Raw genomic sequence first — 15,634 nt, forward strand, 5'->3', positions numbered from 1 at the left:
AAATTGTTTACAGATTTAGCTTAAAGTGTTCTTGTAATATAAATCAGGCCATCCGACAAGAACATTACATATGTGTGTGGTTAGGGGCCTGTCAATGGATATATATGTTAATTGAAACATTGAAATTGGGAGCAGAGGGAGGCCATTCAGCCCTTCGAGCCTGCTCCGCCATTCATTATGATCATGGCTGATCATCCAACTCAATAGCCTGATCCCGCTTACCCCCCCATATTCTTTAGCCTCAAGTGCTATCTCTAACTCCTTTTTGAAAACATACAGGGTGGGATTCTCCATCCCGCCGCACCTGCTTTCTGGTGAGGTACGTCCCCGCTGGCAGTGGGATCTTCTGTCCCACCAGCCAGCCAGTGGGGTTTCCCCCTTGTGGGCGCTCCCACACCTTCGGGAAATCCGTGTGTGTGAGTGCGCTGCCCATGAAGCGGTGGATCCCGCCAACGGAGGGGCAGCATGGTAGCATGGTGGTTAGCATCAATGCTTCACAGCTCCAGGGTCCTAGGTTCGATTCCCGGCTGGGTCACTGTCTGTGCGGAGTCTGCACGTCCTCCCCGTGTGTGCGTGGGTTTCCTCCGGGTGCTCCGGTTTCCTCCCACAGTCCAAAGATGTGCGGGTTAGGTGGATTGGCCATGCTAAATTGCCCGTAGTGTCCTAAAAAGTAAGGTTTAGGGGGGGGCGTTGTTGGGTTACGGGTATGGGGTGGATGCGTGGGTTTGAGTAGGGTGATCATTGCTCGGCACAACATCGAGGGCCGAAGGGCCTGTTCTGTGCTGTAATGTTCTAAAAAAAAATCCAGCCCACTATGTTTTGGCATCAACTGCTTTCTGTGCTAGCGAATTCCATCACCTCAGCTCTTAATGATTTACCCGTATCCTTAGACTGTGACCCGCTGGTTCTGGACTCCTCGCCATCGGGAACATCCTACCTGTCTCGTCCTGTTTGAATTGATTGGTTTTTATGAGGTCCCCATCATTCTTCTGAACTCCAGCAAATATAATCCTAACCGACTCAATTTCTCCTCATACGTCAGTCCCACCATCCCAGGAATCAGTCTGGTAAATCTTTGCATCATTTCCTCTAGTCTATAACAAGAACATCCTTCCTCAGATAAGGAGATCAAAACTGCACAGGATGTTCTTGGTGTGGTTCACCAAGGCTTTGTATAATTGCAGCAGGACATCCCTGCTCCTATATTCAAGTCCTCTCGCTATGAAGGCCAACATACCATTTGCCTTTACTGCCTGCTTCACCTGCATGCTTATTTTCAGCGATTGTAGTACGAGAACACCCGGAGCATTCCCCTCTTTCAATCAGATAATAATCTGCCTTCCTGGTTTTGGTACCAAAGTGAATAACCTCATATTTATCCACATTAACACTACACTGCCGTGCATTAGCAAAGTGGCACAGTGATTAGCACTGCTACCTCACATCGCCAGGGATCCGAGTTCAATTCCAGCCTTGCGTGACTGTCTGTGTGGAGTTTGCACGTTCTCCCCGTGTCTGTGTGGGTTTCCTCCGGGTGCTCCAGTTTCCTCCCACAGTCCAAAGATGTGCAGGTTAGGTGGATTGGCAATGCTAAAAAATTGCCCCTTGTGTAGGTTAGGTGAGGTTGTGGGAATCGGGCGGGGGGAGTGGGCCCAATAGGGTGCTCTTTCAGAGGATCAGTGCAGTCGATGGGCCGAATGGCCTCCTTCTGCACTATAGTGATTCAATGGATTCACTCAACTTTCAAACCACACTGAATGATGACTGCATTCTTCTCACACTCACCCTCCCACCCAGCTTTGTGTCATTTGCAAATTTTGAGATATTACATTTTGTTCCCTCATCTAAATCATTAAAATGAGTGGTTTAGCACACTGGGCTAAATCGCTGGCTTTTAAAGCAGACCCAGGCAGGCCAGCAGCACGGTTCAATTCCCGTGCCAGCCTCCCCGAACAGGCGCCGGAATGTGGCGACTAGGGGCTTTTCACAGTAACTTCACTGAAGCCTAGTTGTGACAATAAGCAATTTTCATTTTCATTTTTCATATACTGTGAATGGCTGGAGTTTGATCATCGATCCCTGCGGAGCCCCACTAATCACTATCTGCCATTTGGAAAAAGATCCATTTATTCCTATTCTTTATTTCCTGTCTGCCAAACAGTTTTCTATCCATCTCAGTACATTATCCCAATACTTTGCACTTTAATTTACCCACTAATCTCGTGTGTGGGACTTTGTCAAAAGCCTTCTGAAAGTCCAAATAAATGACATCCATTAGCTCCCTCTTTTCAAACCCACGAGGTACACCCTTGAAGAATTCCAGTAGATTTGTCAAGCACGATTTCCCTTTCGTAAATCCATGTTGACTCTGTCTGAACCTGCTACTGTTTTCCAAGTGATCTGCTATTAAATCTTTTATAATGAACTCTTAGCATTTTCCCCACTGCAAACATCAGGCTGACTGATCTATAACACCCTGTTTTCTCTCTACCTCCTTTTTTAAATAGTGGAGTGGCATTAGCTACCCTCCAATCTGTAGGAACTGTTCCAGAGTTTATAGAATCTTGGAAGTTCACCACCAATGCATCCATTATTTCTAGAGCCACTTCCTTAAGTACTCTGGGATGTAGATTATCAGGCTCTGGGGATTTAACGGCCTTCAATCCCATCAATTTCCCAACACCATTTCCCTACTAATACTGATTTCCATTAGTTCCTCCCTCTCACTAAATCCTGTGTTCGCCAACATTTCTGGTACGTTATTTGTGTCCTCCTCTTTGAAGACAGAACCAAAGTATGTATTTAGTTGGTCAGCCATTTCTTTGCCCCCCGTTAGAAATTCTCCTTTTTCAGGACTGTTGGACGGACAACTTCTTGGTGTTCACCCCATTGATTCAGGCAATGAGTCACAGACGGGATCCTGGAATTATTCCCTCGATTTGTTCCCTCTTGGCCATCAACCAGGAATGTTGGACTCTGATTCAAACAACTTGCCAATCAGTAGATTCTGGAATCAATCCTGACTAGGCTGAGTTGAATATGTTTAGATCCTAGGCTTCCCTCCAATCCCGATTTAACAGAAGCACTGGGAGAAATTTCTCTTGCTTCAATATGGCCTTTCCACTCTTGAGTGACACTGCCAAAAACTGAGCAATTTTTTAAAGTAAACCATTTTCTGGCAGGTGCTTGGTTGAGCTTTACCAAATGTAGTTCACTTGGGATCTGTACAAGGGTAGATTTCATCAGACTGTAAGACTGAAAGAGGCCCTTCGGTCCATTGAATCTGCACCGATGCATAAATAAACTCTGGCCTGTCTACCTAAGGGCAGCACGGTAGCATTGTGGATAGCACAATTTGTTCACAGCTCCAGGGTCCCAGGTTCGATTCCGGCTTGGGTCACTGTCTGTGCGGAGTCTGCACGTTCTCCCCGTGTGTGCGTGGGTTTCCTCCGGGTGCTCCGGTTTCCTCCCACAGTCCAAAGATGTGCAAGTTAGGTGGATTGGACATGATAAATTGCCCTTAGTGTAAAAAATTGCCCTTAGTGTTGGGTGGGGTTACTGGGTTATGGGGATAGGGTGGAGGTGTTAACCTTGGGTAGGGTGCTCTTTCCAAGAGCCGGTGCAGACTCGATGGGTCAAATGGCCTCCTTCTGCACTGTAAATTCTATGATCTAATCCTATTTGCCAGCACTTGGCCCATAGCATTGAATGTTATGACGTGCCAAATGTCTCAATACTTTTTAAAGCATGTGAGGCAACATGCCTCTACCACCCTCCCAGTCAGTGCATTCCAAACTGTCACCACTCTCTCGGTAAAAAGATTTTTACACAAATCCTCACCAAACCTCCTGCCCCTCACCTTGAACTTGTGTCCCCTCGTAACTGGCCCTTCAACTAAGAGGAAAAGCTGTTCCCTATCCACCCTGTCCATGACTCTCATAACCTTGTACACCTCAATCAGGTCACCCCCTCAGTCTTCTCTGCTCCATCGAAAACAACCCAAGCCTATCCAACCTCCCTTCATAATTTAAATGCTCCATCCCAGGCAACATCCTGGTGAATCGCCTCTGCACCCCATCCAATGCAATCACACCTTTCCTATAAAGTGGCGACCAGTATTGCACATTGATAAAGGTGTGTCCCATACCAACGGCACTGAGTACAGAATTGTAGTGTGCGATTCACCAGACCAAAGTTAAAGTCTGATTTTGGGCACGTTTGCTAGTGAGTTTCACGACCACCATGTTGCCGATATCACGGCCCGTAATCAACGGCACGTCGTGCCAAAATCGAGCCCTCATGTGACTGGCTCCCTCGCCGCCTGATTAGCCCAACTGACGCCTCAGCTGCTCGCTGCTCACAAGCGGGAGCTGTTTTTTAAAAGTTTTTTCCAATTAAGGGGAAATTTAGAGTGACCAACCTAAATTATTCTGGCTGTGGGGGTAAGGCCCAGGCAGACACGGGGAGAATGTGCAAACTCCACACAGACAGTGACCCGGGACCGGGATGAAACTCGAGTCTTCGGCACTGTGAGGCGACAGTGCTAACCACTGCGTCACCGTGCTGCCCTGGGGAGCTGCTTCTAAATGTTCCCTCACCACTCCCAGTGAACACCCAAACATGGCATTGCGCTGACCTGTTCCTCACTTTGGCTATGGCGACCTCACATGCTGAGGATGAGAGACAAGCACCCTAAACAGTGACTTCCTCCACCACCGACTCACACTGGCAACAATGTGTACCATCTACAGGACACACTGCAGCTACCCAGCAGATCCTTCAGCAGACCCAAGGCCTGCACCACCAAGAAGGACAAGGGCAGCCGATACATGGGAGCACCACCACCTCCAAGCATGTTCCTCTCCAAGCCACTCACCATCCTGAAATATATCACTCTTCCTTCACTGTCACTGGATCAAAATCCTGGATCTTCCTTCTGAACAGCACTGTGGGCGTAGTTACACCATGTGGACTGCAGCGGTTGAAGAAAGCAGTCACCTCGAGAGCAATTATGGATTGGAAAGCATTCCATGAATAAATAAAAGAGAAAAAAAAGTTAACTATCAACTTATGAAACTCCATACCATGAAGCACCGCTTCAAACATGGAATCCCTTTACATTTGAGTTCTCGATTTTGGCACGGTCAGATAGCCAGTCATCTCGTGCTGCCTAGAAACATAGAAAATAGACAGCACGGAAGGGGACTGGCGATACTTTTTTCTGTGCTGGCCGTTAAAGCATTATCCAGCCTAATCCCACTTTGTGGTTCTTTGTCTGTAGCCATGTAGATTATGGTACAAGTGTGTGTCTTAAGTACTTCCTAAATGTGACAAAGGATTCTGCCTTAACCACCCTTCCAGCCAATGAGTTCCAAATTCCCCTTAAATGAAAAAAATTCTCCTCGACTCTCCTCTAATCAATCTACCAACATTTTAAAATCCACACCCCCCCGGGTTCTTGATCTCCCTGTAAAGCGGAATATCCTATCCACTCTCTCTCTTGGCAGGGGGCAGGGCAAAATGAGAATCGGAGGGTGAAGTAGTTCTTATACTCCATTGGCAGCTCGCGTCCTCACTAGGGGCAGACAGGTAGAGCTACCTGTTGGAGTAAATGGAGGGAGGCTGTAGGGCTGAGGGCAGCCATTCCAGAGAGTACACTTACTCCTGCCTGCTTTAATACTTGTGCAGTGCTAAGCCTCAGTGGCCCCATCCACGTCAAGTGTAATTGTAGCTTTTGAAAACTGCCCAGAAACATTTGAGTCCGATCCAAAAATGTGTTGGTTTATTTAAGTCACCGGCTTCAACCCTGGGCTCAATGATCAGTGAATCCAGAATAGGTTTTCCAAAAGGGGAAAGAAATGTTTATGAATGTGTTTTCAATGCATCAGGTTTTTCGATCTGATGCTTTTAAGTGTCATCCAACTTGTTGGCGCAAACACTAGGGGAAAGTTACGAGGCAGGATCTCACCCTCTGAGTGTTCTTTGCTCCAGACTTGCTTGACAGGAAATGTTCTGCTGAGACCAGATTTTTGAACAAACTGTGAATAAAATTGGCCTCACGCAAACATTTGTTGACTTAAACTCCCATTGCAATGCAATCTCAACAAAAAGACTATCAACACAAATGTTGAACAGATTAAGCTCAATAATGCCCAGCAACCTCTTAGATGACTTAGCTGTGTTTTATGCATTGATGCAGGGTGACAGCCCCAGTGTCTCATTGAGTGAGTGAAGCCCCCGGGGTAGTTTTAAACCTCATTGACCTGTTAAGCCCCTCATTCCATCTTATGTCCAGCCAGCGCATCTCTCCCAGCGGCGCAATACATTAATACAGTTGACACCAGGGAGCGAAAGCAATGTCAGCCAGTGTTCCAGAAATCCTGCTGGAAAATATAATTATGCAGACAGCAGTAAGCTTGGAATTAATGCACATGAGGACTCCTGTTTAACCCAATATATGAATAACAATCTTTGAGCTGGATAATAGGGTAGCCAACTCTCTACGATCACCCTGGTGTTTCTAAAGGAGTATGATTAATCTCCTGAACATTTCAGCAAAAGAAACTCAAGAGCAAAACCATAGGGATAAAACTTGCTGTGTTCTTGTTTAAAAATATTGGTGATATTGGAAAAAGACTGTTTGAAAGGGTGGGTGATGTCATGATATGCAAACATGCAGATAATGATATGCAGACATGCAGCTAATGAACACATAGAATAGGACACGACCAATAAGCAGTCAGGACACTCAGGGGTGGTATCTCACGATAAAAGGGATGAGGCACTCACACCTCGCCTCTTTCCACAGACCAACATCTACAGAGTGAGACAGGGTGTAGCCTCAGCATCACACCCCAGCACATGGCTCAGAGCAAGGCTGGTTCAGTCAGACTGAGTTACTACATTTAGATTAGCAGAGAGTCAAACTCATTCGGAACTGTGTTAATAGTTCAATAAAACACATTGAACTTACTTCAAAGTCTGGAGCACCTTTTACTCAAAAACTGCATCAATTTGCAGCCTATGTTATTCCAGGTACATAACACAACAGGTGGTTGGTGACAGGAGATCGTATGATTAACGCCAGGAATGTGTCCAAGCAGAGTTGGCAACTCAACTCAGTGCATAGAGAACTGCCCAGAAAACCCTGGCCAATGCTTGGAATGCAGCAGAAGGTGTGTTTACCCACCCCTGTACCTGAGTCAGGCAGTAAACCTTGACAGCTCAAAGTCACTACAGTGTGTTCTGCATTTTCAGATTGTCAGACCAAACGTTTTCTGAAGCTGACCAATTGGTGAGTTTGCCGATAACTGCTGAGCTGAATGGATGTCCCAAAGGCAGAGGTGGCCCTCATCACCAACAGCATCCAGGCCTACATGCACATCAAAGGTAAGTACTCGGCTGCTGCAACTACTCAATCTATCTTGGACATCACTCCTGAAAGGTCCATGACACTGGCCAAATGTCAAGCCCACAGTTTGGATCTGTTGGGACATGGTCTTCCGGGTAAATGATGGGGACACAAGAATTCACATACACAAATACAATACGCATGCACATACATGTGTGAACATACACATGCAAACACACAGACATGTACATACATGTGCGTTCACACACACCAACACTACACATACATACACGTGCACACCTACGTATGCACACAAACACACACACACCTACAAATGTACACACACATCTACCTACACACGTGCAAGCTGGCACGCGCATACACCTGCCTACTTACACAAGCACATATGAACTTTCACAGGACTCAGTTACAATGATGTACCTTCACTCCCTTAAAGTTGGTGAAAAAGAGTCAGAGGCCCATTACGGGCTAGAGGAGGCCATTCGGCCCATCGATCCTATGCCACCTACATCCCTATAACTGTGCAGGTTTACTTCTCTCACAAGTTGCCCTTTGACATACTGCTCACCTTTGTTCTGCCATTATTATGTTTGAAGCTCTTTATGTGCCACTATCGGCACCCTTCTTAGCTTAATCGCCTCCATTTACATTTCTTTTGTCTGCTGTCTTTGACATCTTTGTCAATTTCCATCTATCGCTGACCCTCCACGTGCCCCCCCCCCCCCCCCCACCACCAGTATAAATCTGACTCTACTTCCAGTTCTCTCCAGCTTTCACAAAGGTTCATCCAGACTGGAAACATTAGGTCCCTTCTCTCTCCACAGATGCTGTTAGACCTGATGCGATTGTCCAGTATTTTCTGTTTTTGGTCCAACATACGTGTAGCTTGAAAAGATGGGCGGACCCCCAGGAAATCAGCCATGAATTTGCGGGTCTATCTCCTGGGTTTCCCAAGGCACCTAGGAGTTCATTTTGAAGGCCTGAGAGTTTCTGGGGCCTCCGTTTGCTGCTCTTCACACCATAAAGTGGTGTTTCCTCTGGAATATCCACAGATATTCCGAGTGTTAATTGGCTGGAGGCTGTACTTCTGTCCCTCACTCGGGAGAAAGTCCCCCTTGCAGCGGGCTGCCGACTGAGCAGCTCTCCTGCCCCTGCAGCACCAGGAGGAGGGGAGGCTGGGGAGGCCCAGCGAGTGGGTGCGGGGGCTTTGGGGAGGGGGTGTGAGTGGAGAGATCAGGTGGGTGGATAGAGGACTTGCAGTGGCTGGACCTTAGTTGGTGGGGAGGATGGGTTGAGGTGGAATGGGGGTGGTGTCTGAAGGTGGGATGAGACAACTAATTGAGGCATTTCTCACTTTCTCCCCCAAAGGCCTGAACCCAGTATATTTTTGGGCTTCTGCACCCCCCCCCCCCGCCCCCCACCCCCGCCCTGAAGCTCCTCCCGCCAGCTTCAAAATTGTGGCTGGCCAGGAATCGGCTTTAAAGCGGTCAATAATTAGCCACTGAAGGGCCTCAACTGGGGCAAGGATGGGCGGCGGGCTGACCTCGGCCTCCTTCGCCCAAGTGTAAAATTGCGGAAGGTCAGTCCGGGTGGGAACCCAGCGGAAAGCCCATCCGAGAAATTCAACGCTCGCCAGTCACCCGTCTCCCCCCCCACCTCAGTGTACAAACTCGCTGGTGGGAGAAGGTAAAATTCTGCGCCAGAGAGGCTGTTAAATGTGGGTGGCAATATCACTGCTGTGGTCAGAAACTCTGATCAAACTATTTACTGCCCATTTCATCCAAACGCTGCTGAATGTGTCTTCCTCAATAACTCCCTTTGATACCTAGTAATGTAATGGAAAACTCCGTTACAAGGTTATCCTCAAGGGCATGTTACACCATGAATCCAACCTCAGGGAGAAAATGGGATTGATGCGGGCGGAATGGTGACCTTGTATCGGGCAGCCCACTCAAAATGGCAGACCGATAGTGGGGATTCCCTAAGGAACCCCTCGCAATCCTCGCCATGAATAAATTTGCACGGGTAAGGTATTCCTCATCATTAGCTATTTTCATTTTGACACTAATGGGAATGCACAGATCGATGCACAGTATCAAAATATTCCCAGTGCTTTTCACAACAGAAGCGATGAAGAGATGAAAGATTAGTGTTTTAACTTAGTGAGGCGTTCCTTCCATTATTGTAGTGGTCGGGGTTACATTAGTCGGCTATTTGGCCTCGAGGCCTGGATTAACAATCCATGAAAAGTGAGTTTCAATTCCACCATGGCAGTTTGAGAAGTTGAATTCAGTTATTGCAAATAAAATCTGGAAAGAAAAAGCCGATGTCAGTGAAAGTGATCACGCTTGTGACAAAAGCCTGACTGGCTCATTTATAAATGGATAGGGTGGACACGGGGAGGGTGTTTCCTCTTGAGGGGGAGACGAGAGGTACAATATAACTAAATGGGAGCAAATTCCCAAAGTGAACGCGTTTAGCCTTGCGTTTCCTGCTGCTCGCAGCACTGAGAAACACACTGCTATGCAATGCACCCCCAGTTAGATAGGGGGCTTCAGCGGGGCATTGCCCCATTTTGTGCACCGAGGAGCATCGCCTCCGGAACTCTTCGAGGGTTGTCAGAGAACAGGAGACCATTTTTAAATGGCGTCATGATCGCTGGAGCCCCCGACGTGACCCCCGAACCCCCAAGCCCCAACGTACTTTGGGATGGTCCACGGGGCCCCCTCGCATCCCTCAAACACACACACAGGGAACCCCCAGCCCAATTGCCACCGCGTGAAAAATACCAGCATGGCATCTTGGCAATACCCCATGCCAGCTGGGCAGTGCCAGGCTGGCATCCAGGCGGCACTGCTAGGGTGCTAGACTGGCAGTACTGGGGTGCCAGGGTGGCACCAGAAGTGCCAAGGTACTATCCTGCCCAAAGGACATACGCCTGGGATCTCGGATACCCTGGGCGACACCCACAAGTGCTGTTCAGTCAGGTTGCCGTTTCTGGAGACCAGTGCTGAATGGTGCTCGCCCGAGGTCTCTGAGGCAAAGGAGATAGATTCCACCCCATGGGTACTTCGGGAAACTGCATATTACAGTGAGATTAGGACCAGGAATGACCCCAATATCAAACAGGAGTCCGTTTTTTTTGGCCTTGGTGATTAATGCCCCACAGAGGCCATCAGTACAGGATGAGATCAGGGTGCCATTTTTATATGCCGCCCCGATCTCTCGACCTCCCTGGAATCCCCACCGTAACTACCTGTTAGGGGGTCCTCAAGGGCAGGATGCCCCTGGGCCTGATCCCTTGCATTGACAACCTGTCACCGGGCACTGCCAACCTGCCACCCTGGCAGTACCCCAGCCAACCTGGCAGTGCCACCAGGGCAGGTGCCCGGGTGGCTGTGCCAAGGTGCCAGGCTGGCAGTGCTAATGTGTCTGGATGGCAGCGGGAATGCCAGGGTAACATCCTGCCCAAAGTCCAACCACCCAGGGCCTCTGATCGACTGGGAGACCGCCCCCCAGGTGCTGTTATGCCTGGCCCACATTTTTGTGGACCAGTGCTAAATGACGCCATGGAGAGGTCTCCCAGAACTCAGGAGCATCGAGCGCCGACATATTTAAGTGAGCCTAACTGCTCACTGAACCATGTAAATCTGGATCTTGCCCAGTGAGGTTCCGATGATGAGGGTTTGTTTACTATTGATGCTCACTATGCTTGATTAATTAATTGTGAATGTGGCACAGAGAAAGGTAAAATTGTAGGAGTTGAAGGAATTTGGAGCTGTAAGCATGAGAAAGCAGACATTTTAAAACACTGTGAATTAAAACTGTTACATACATAGTGCACGATCAAATAGCTCTTGTCGCGCCTGACTGGGTGACGCGACAAGGCCATTAATTCGCCTGAGAGGTCTCGTGTGATATTTAATGGTCTTATCGCATCACCCAGTAGGCGCGACTATCGTGACCATAGATGTCGCTCTGGTGCAGTCAGCCCTGGACAAAGGGAAAGTTCCAGTTGGTGGCCAAAGTTACTCCAGACCTGGGAAAGCACGATACTGCCACTCACCTCGGAGAGTGAAAATTTAACAGTTGTAAGGGTTTTCAACAAACCCCTGCCATAACTCGGGCAATTGCAGCCATTTAGTTACAAGTTGCACCAAAGTTACAGTGGGAGACCGATGAACCTTTGTGATGTTTCAGAGCTCATGCATAGGGACATCGGAACAGGAATAGGCCATTCAGCCTGACCAGCCTGCTCCGCCATTTAATATGAACGTGGCTGTTCGGACATATCAATGCCCTTTACATCCACAATCCCCATAACAATTTAGATTACTGTTAATCAAAAATCTATCAATTTCGCTTTAAACACACTTAGTGACTGAGCTTCCACAACCCTCTGGGGGAGAGAATTCCAAAGATTCACAACTGCATGAGTAAAATAATCTCGCCTGGTCTCGGTCATAAATGACGTTCCCTTATTTTGAAATTGTGCCCCCTGGTTCTAGACTCCCCAACCAAGGGAAACATCTCACTTGCATCTACCTTGCCTATTCCTTTAAGTATTTTGAAGATTTCAAAGCGATTACCTCTCATTCTTTGAAACTCTAGAGAATGCCGGCCCAGTTTCCCCAATCTCACTTCACAAAACAGTCCCACGATCCCCAAAACAACGCTGTTGAGCCTTCTTTACACTCTCCCTATGGCAACAATATCCTTTCTGTAATAAGGCGATCAAAACTCTGCATACAATTCAGTGTGCGATCTAACAAAGCTCCTTTATAATTGAAGCAAGATCTCACTATTCCTGAAACTGTAATGTGGAGATGCTGGCGTTGGACTGTGGTGAGCTCAGTAAGAAGTCTTACAATATCAGGTTAAAGTCCAACAGGTCTGTTTCAAATCACCAGCTTTCGGAGCACTGCTCCTTCCTCAAGCGAATGAAGAGGTAGGTTCCAGAAACATATATACAGACAAAGTCAAAGATGCAAGACGATACTTTGAAAGCAAATCTTTGCAGGTAATTAAGTCTTTACAGCGTCTGTCACAACGGATGAACGGACATCGCATGACAATCGCCAGGCAGGAATGTTCCCTTCCAGTCGGGGAACACTTCAGCAGTCAAGGGCATTCAGCCTCTGATCTTGGGGTAAGTGTTCTCCAAGGTGGCCTTCAGGACGCGCGACAATGCAGAATCGCCGAGCAGAAATTTATAGCCAAGTTCCGCACGCATGAGTACGGCCTCAACCGGGACCTTGGATTCATGTCTCATTACATTCATCCCCCACCATCTGGCCTGGACTTGCGAAATCCTACCAACTGTCCTGTTTTGAGACAATTCACACCTCTTTAACCTGGGATTACCCCTGAAACTGGATCTGTAAAGACTTAAGTACCTGCAAATGCTCGCATTCTAAGCATTGTCTTGCATCTTTGACTTTGTCTATACAGTATATATGTTTCTGGAACATACCCTTCATTCACCTGAGGAAGGAGCAGTGCTCCAAAAGCTAGTGATTTGAAACAAACCTGTTGGACTTTAATCTGGTGTTGTAAGACTTCTGACTGAAACTATAAGTTAATGCATTTCAGAATTCATGTGTCACTGCTGGGAGATCGCTGTTAAAGATGGGTCTAACTTGGTGAATGCTTCCTTTTTTCGCAGCAAACCCAGAAAAGGCTGCCTTGTACTTCATCACTGGGGTGTGCTTTGGCCTCATCCTGACTCTGTGCCTGCTGGTAATCCGAATATCCTGCCACACTCGCTCAAGAGCACCTGCCCCGGTCAAGAGGAAGGTCGAGGAAGGTAGCGAGGAGGAGGACGACGAGGAGGAAGACGAGGAGGATGAGTTGGACAGCGTGCCGCCCACAACGACGGACATGACCCTGGCCAACCACACCCAGACCAACACCAGCTCCAATGTGAACGTCTTCACATCTGCTGAGGAGCTGGAGCGCGCCCAGCTGCTGGAGGAGAGAGAGCGCATCATCCGTGAGATCTGGCGCAGCGGGCAGCCGGACATTCTGGGCAGTGGGTGCCATCAGTTTGAATTGGAGCTGTTACCCAACGGAGGTCAGAGAGAACATCGGACCTGGAGCCCAAACTCGGAGCACAAGTACTAGGAGAAAAAAAAAGATATTACCCGTATATTAAAAGAAAACACATATTTTTAAATTAGCCACAGACACATGGACAACACAGAACCAAAGATGAGTAGATAAGAATTTCAGGGTGAGATTCTCTGGCCTCTCCGCAGCGTGTTTCTCGGCAGTGGGAGGCAGCCTGCCATTGGCCGGTGGCGAGAGCCTCTAGTCCCACTGCTGCCAATAGGATTTCCCATTGCATCCACCCCACCCGCAGGGAAACCTGTGATGGGGAGCGTCGGCGGTGAGACCGGACGATCTCGCCCTAGGTGTATGAAATTACCAAAGTCAGAAAGCACAAAGAACCAAAATAGAACCAAACGTTTGCAGACTAGGGATTGCAAACAGGCTATTCATTTAGTATATATTTGGATGTCTAGCCGAGCTGTGTTGGTAATGCTGTTAGTACCCAGTTATTGTGTTGAAGTCACTGCCTGTAAATGAGCTGGATAACTCCCAACTCATTCGACAGATGGGGAAGGAGCAATGCCTTCACCAAGGGAAGTCCACCTGGTTGGAATCTGTCCCTTCAGATATTGACAAAGCAACCACCTCCCAAAGAGGAAATGACCCAATTGTGGGGCCACTTGAATGTGTTGGCTTTAACCGTCACAAGCCACTGATTCTAGAGGGAATTTCACCAATTTTCCTTGAAACCTCCCCAATCCCCTCTAGACGTGAAACAAAATCAAACTTTATATCTAATATTTTTGTTTATTCATAAACACTATTTTCTGATGAGCTCTTGATAGCTTGATGTTTTAGAATATATAAGTGGTGCAATGATCTGGATTGGTTTCCAGAACTTCGTTGCCTATGGTGCTTGGACTCTTTTAGAAATGCACTTGTGGAAAATGGTACTGTTTTTATAGCTTTACCCACAATGGGACCAATGTGTTACATGTCACTTACCTGTATAGTCCAATGTGTTACATGTCACTTACCTGTATAGTCCAATGTGTTACATGTTGACTTATCTATATGTATCTTATCTATATGATCAGTACATTACACGTGTCGTACCTTCATTGACCAATGTGTTGCATGTGATGTACCTGTATGGACCAGCTGGTTACATGTGAGTGTATAAACCAGTGCATTACATGTAACTTACCCACAAAGAAGACATTGCTGCATGTGACTATTACAAGTTCCTTATTATTTGTGTCTTAGCAACACAAAGGGCCAGACTTTTGCTACCAAGAGATTTTGAAACTCACCCAAGCATTCGTAGTCACCTAATAATAGCTCTTGGGAAAATGTCAACAAAGAACTTGATTGAAACTGCACAGCCAGATGGTTTTATTCTAACCTATACCAGATGGCCTGTTAATCAAAGCAAAGTCCAGAAAGTTTTTTTAAACTTTCACTGGCAGCTTAGCTTGTTTATATTTTCCAATCTTAAAGAATAGGTGATTTGTCCTAAAACAGACTTTATCCACCCTTCAGGGTCATTAACATTTACATTTGTGACCCCCCACATTTTGGGTGAAGGCCCTTGTAACTGCCAAAATGGGGTCTGTTTGAATTCAACACTAGTTTCAAAGTTGCCTGTTAAATTTGGATTTCCCTCCTGTGCAAATCACGCTCTGCCCCCTTCCTCCTGCTGGAAAGAAATGGGTCTCTCAGAAATGGGGGCAGGATTTCCACATTTGGGTCTCCCCTGCCTGTTTCATAGGTCCATGGAAATTTGTCACTACAAAGGAAATCTGGACCAAAGACCCCATAATTCCAAAGATGCTTCACTTGACACATTGTTTTCTCCAGGTCAATACCTTAACAACAGAATTGGAAAATTCCTGTCCCTGTTTTAAAATGACACTTTAACAGTTGTGTTTGAGGGCAGCACGGTGGCACAGTGGTTAGCATTGCTGCCTACGCGCTGAGGACCTGGGTTCGAATCCCGGCCCTGGGTCACTGTCTGTGAGGAGTTTGCACATTCTCCCCGTGTCTGCGTGGGTTTCGCCCCCGCAGCCCAAAGATGTGCAGGGTAGGTGGATTGGCCACGTTAAATTGCCCCTTAATTGGAAAAAATAATTGGGTACTCTAAAATAAAAAATAAAAATTGTGTTTGACAGACAATGATGCAGCAAAGGAGGATCAAGTGCCCCCGCCCCC

General features: G+C 47.3%; 1 protein-coding gene across 10 annotated transcripts in view; it reads left to right on the forward strand.

Moving 5' to 3' along the window:
* Positions 1-14,637, forward strand: part of eva1ba (eva-1 homolog Ba (C. elegans)) — a 111,015-nt gene extending 96,378 nt beyond the window's left edge. For 6 of the 10 annotated variants that reach the window (XM_038801470.1, XM_038801479.1, XM_038801508.1 and 3 more), the window contains 2 exons: positions 7,258-7,389; positions 13,038-14,637. In XM_038801470.1, coding sequence (XP_038657398.1) covers positions 7,323-7,389; positions 13,038-13,495 — 525 coding nt within the window. In that variant the 5' untranslated portion in view covers positions 7,258-7,322 and the 3' untranslated portion in view covers positions 13,496-14,637. Of the gene's footprint in view, positions 1-7,020; positions 7,176-7,257; positions 7,390-13,037 lie in introns of all 10 variants that reach the window. The other 4 variants (XM_038801516.1, XM_038801498.1, XM_038801540.1 and 1 more) reach the window with 2 other exon arrangements.
* The last annotated feature ends 997 nt before the right edge of the window (positions 14,638-15,634 follow it).

The sequence above is a fragment of the Scyliorhinus canicula genome, chromosome 1 (assembly GCF_902713615.1).
Source record: "Scyliorhinus canicula chromosome 1, sScyCan1.1, whole genome shotgun sequence".
In the NCBI taxonomy this organism is placed as follows: domain Eukaryota; kingdom Metazoa; phylum Chordata; class Chondrichthyes; order Carcharhiniformes; family Scyliorhinidae; genus Scyliorhinus; species Scyliorhinus canicula.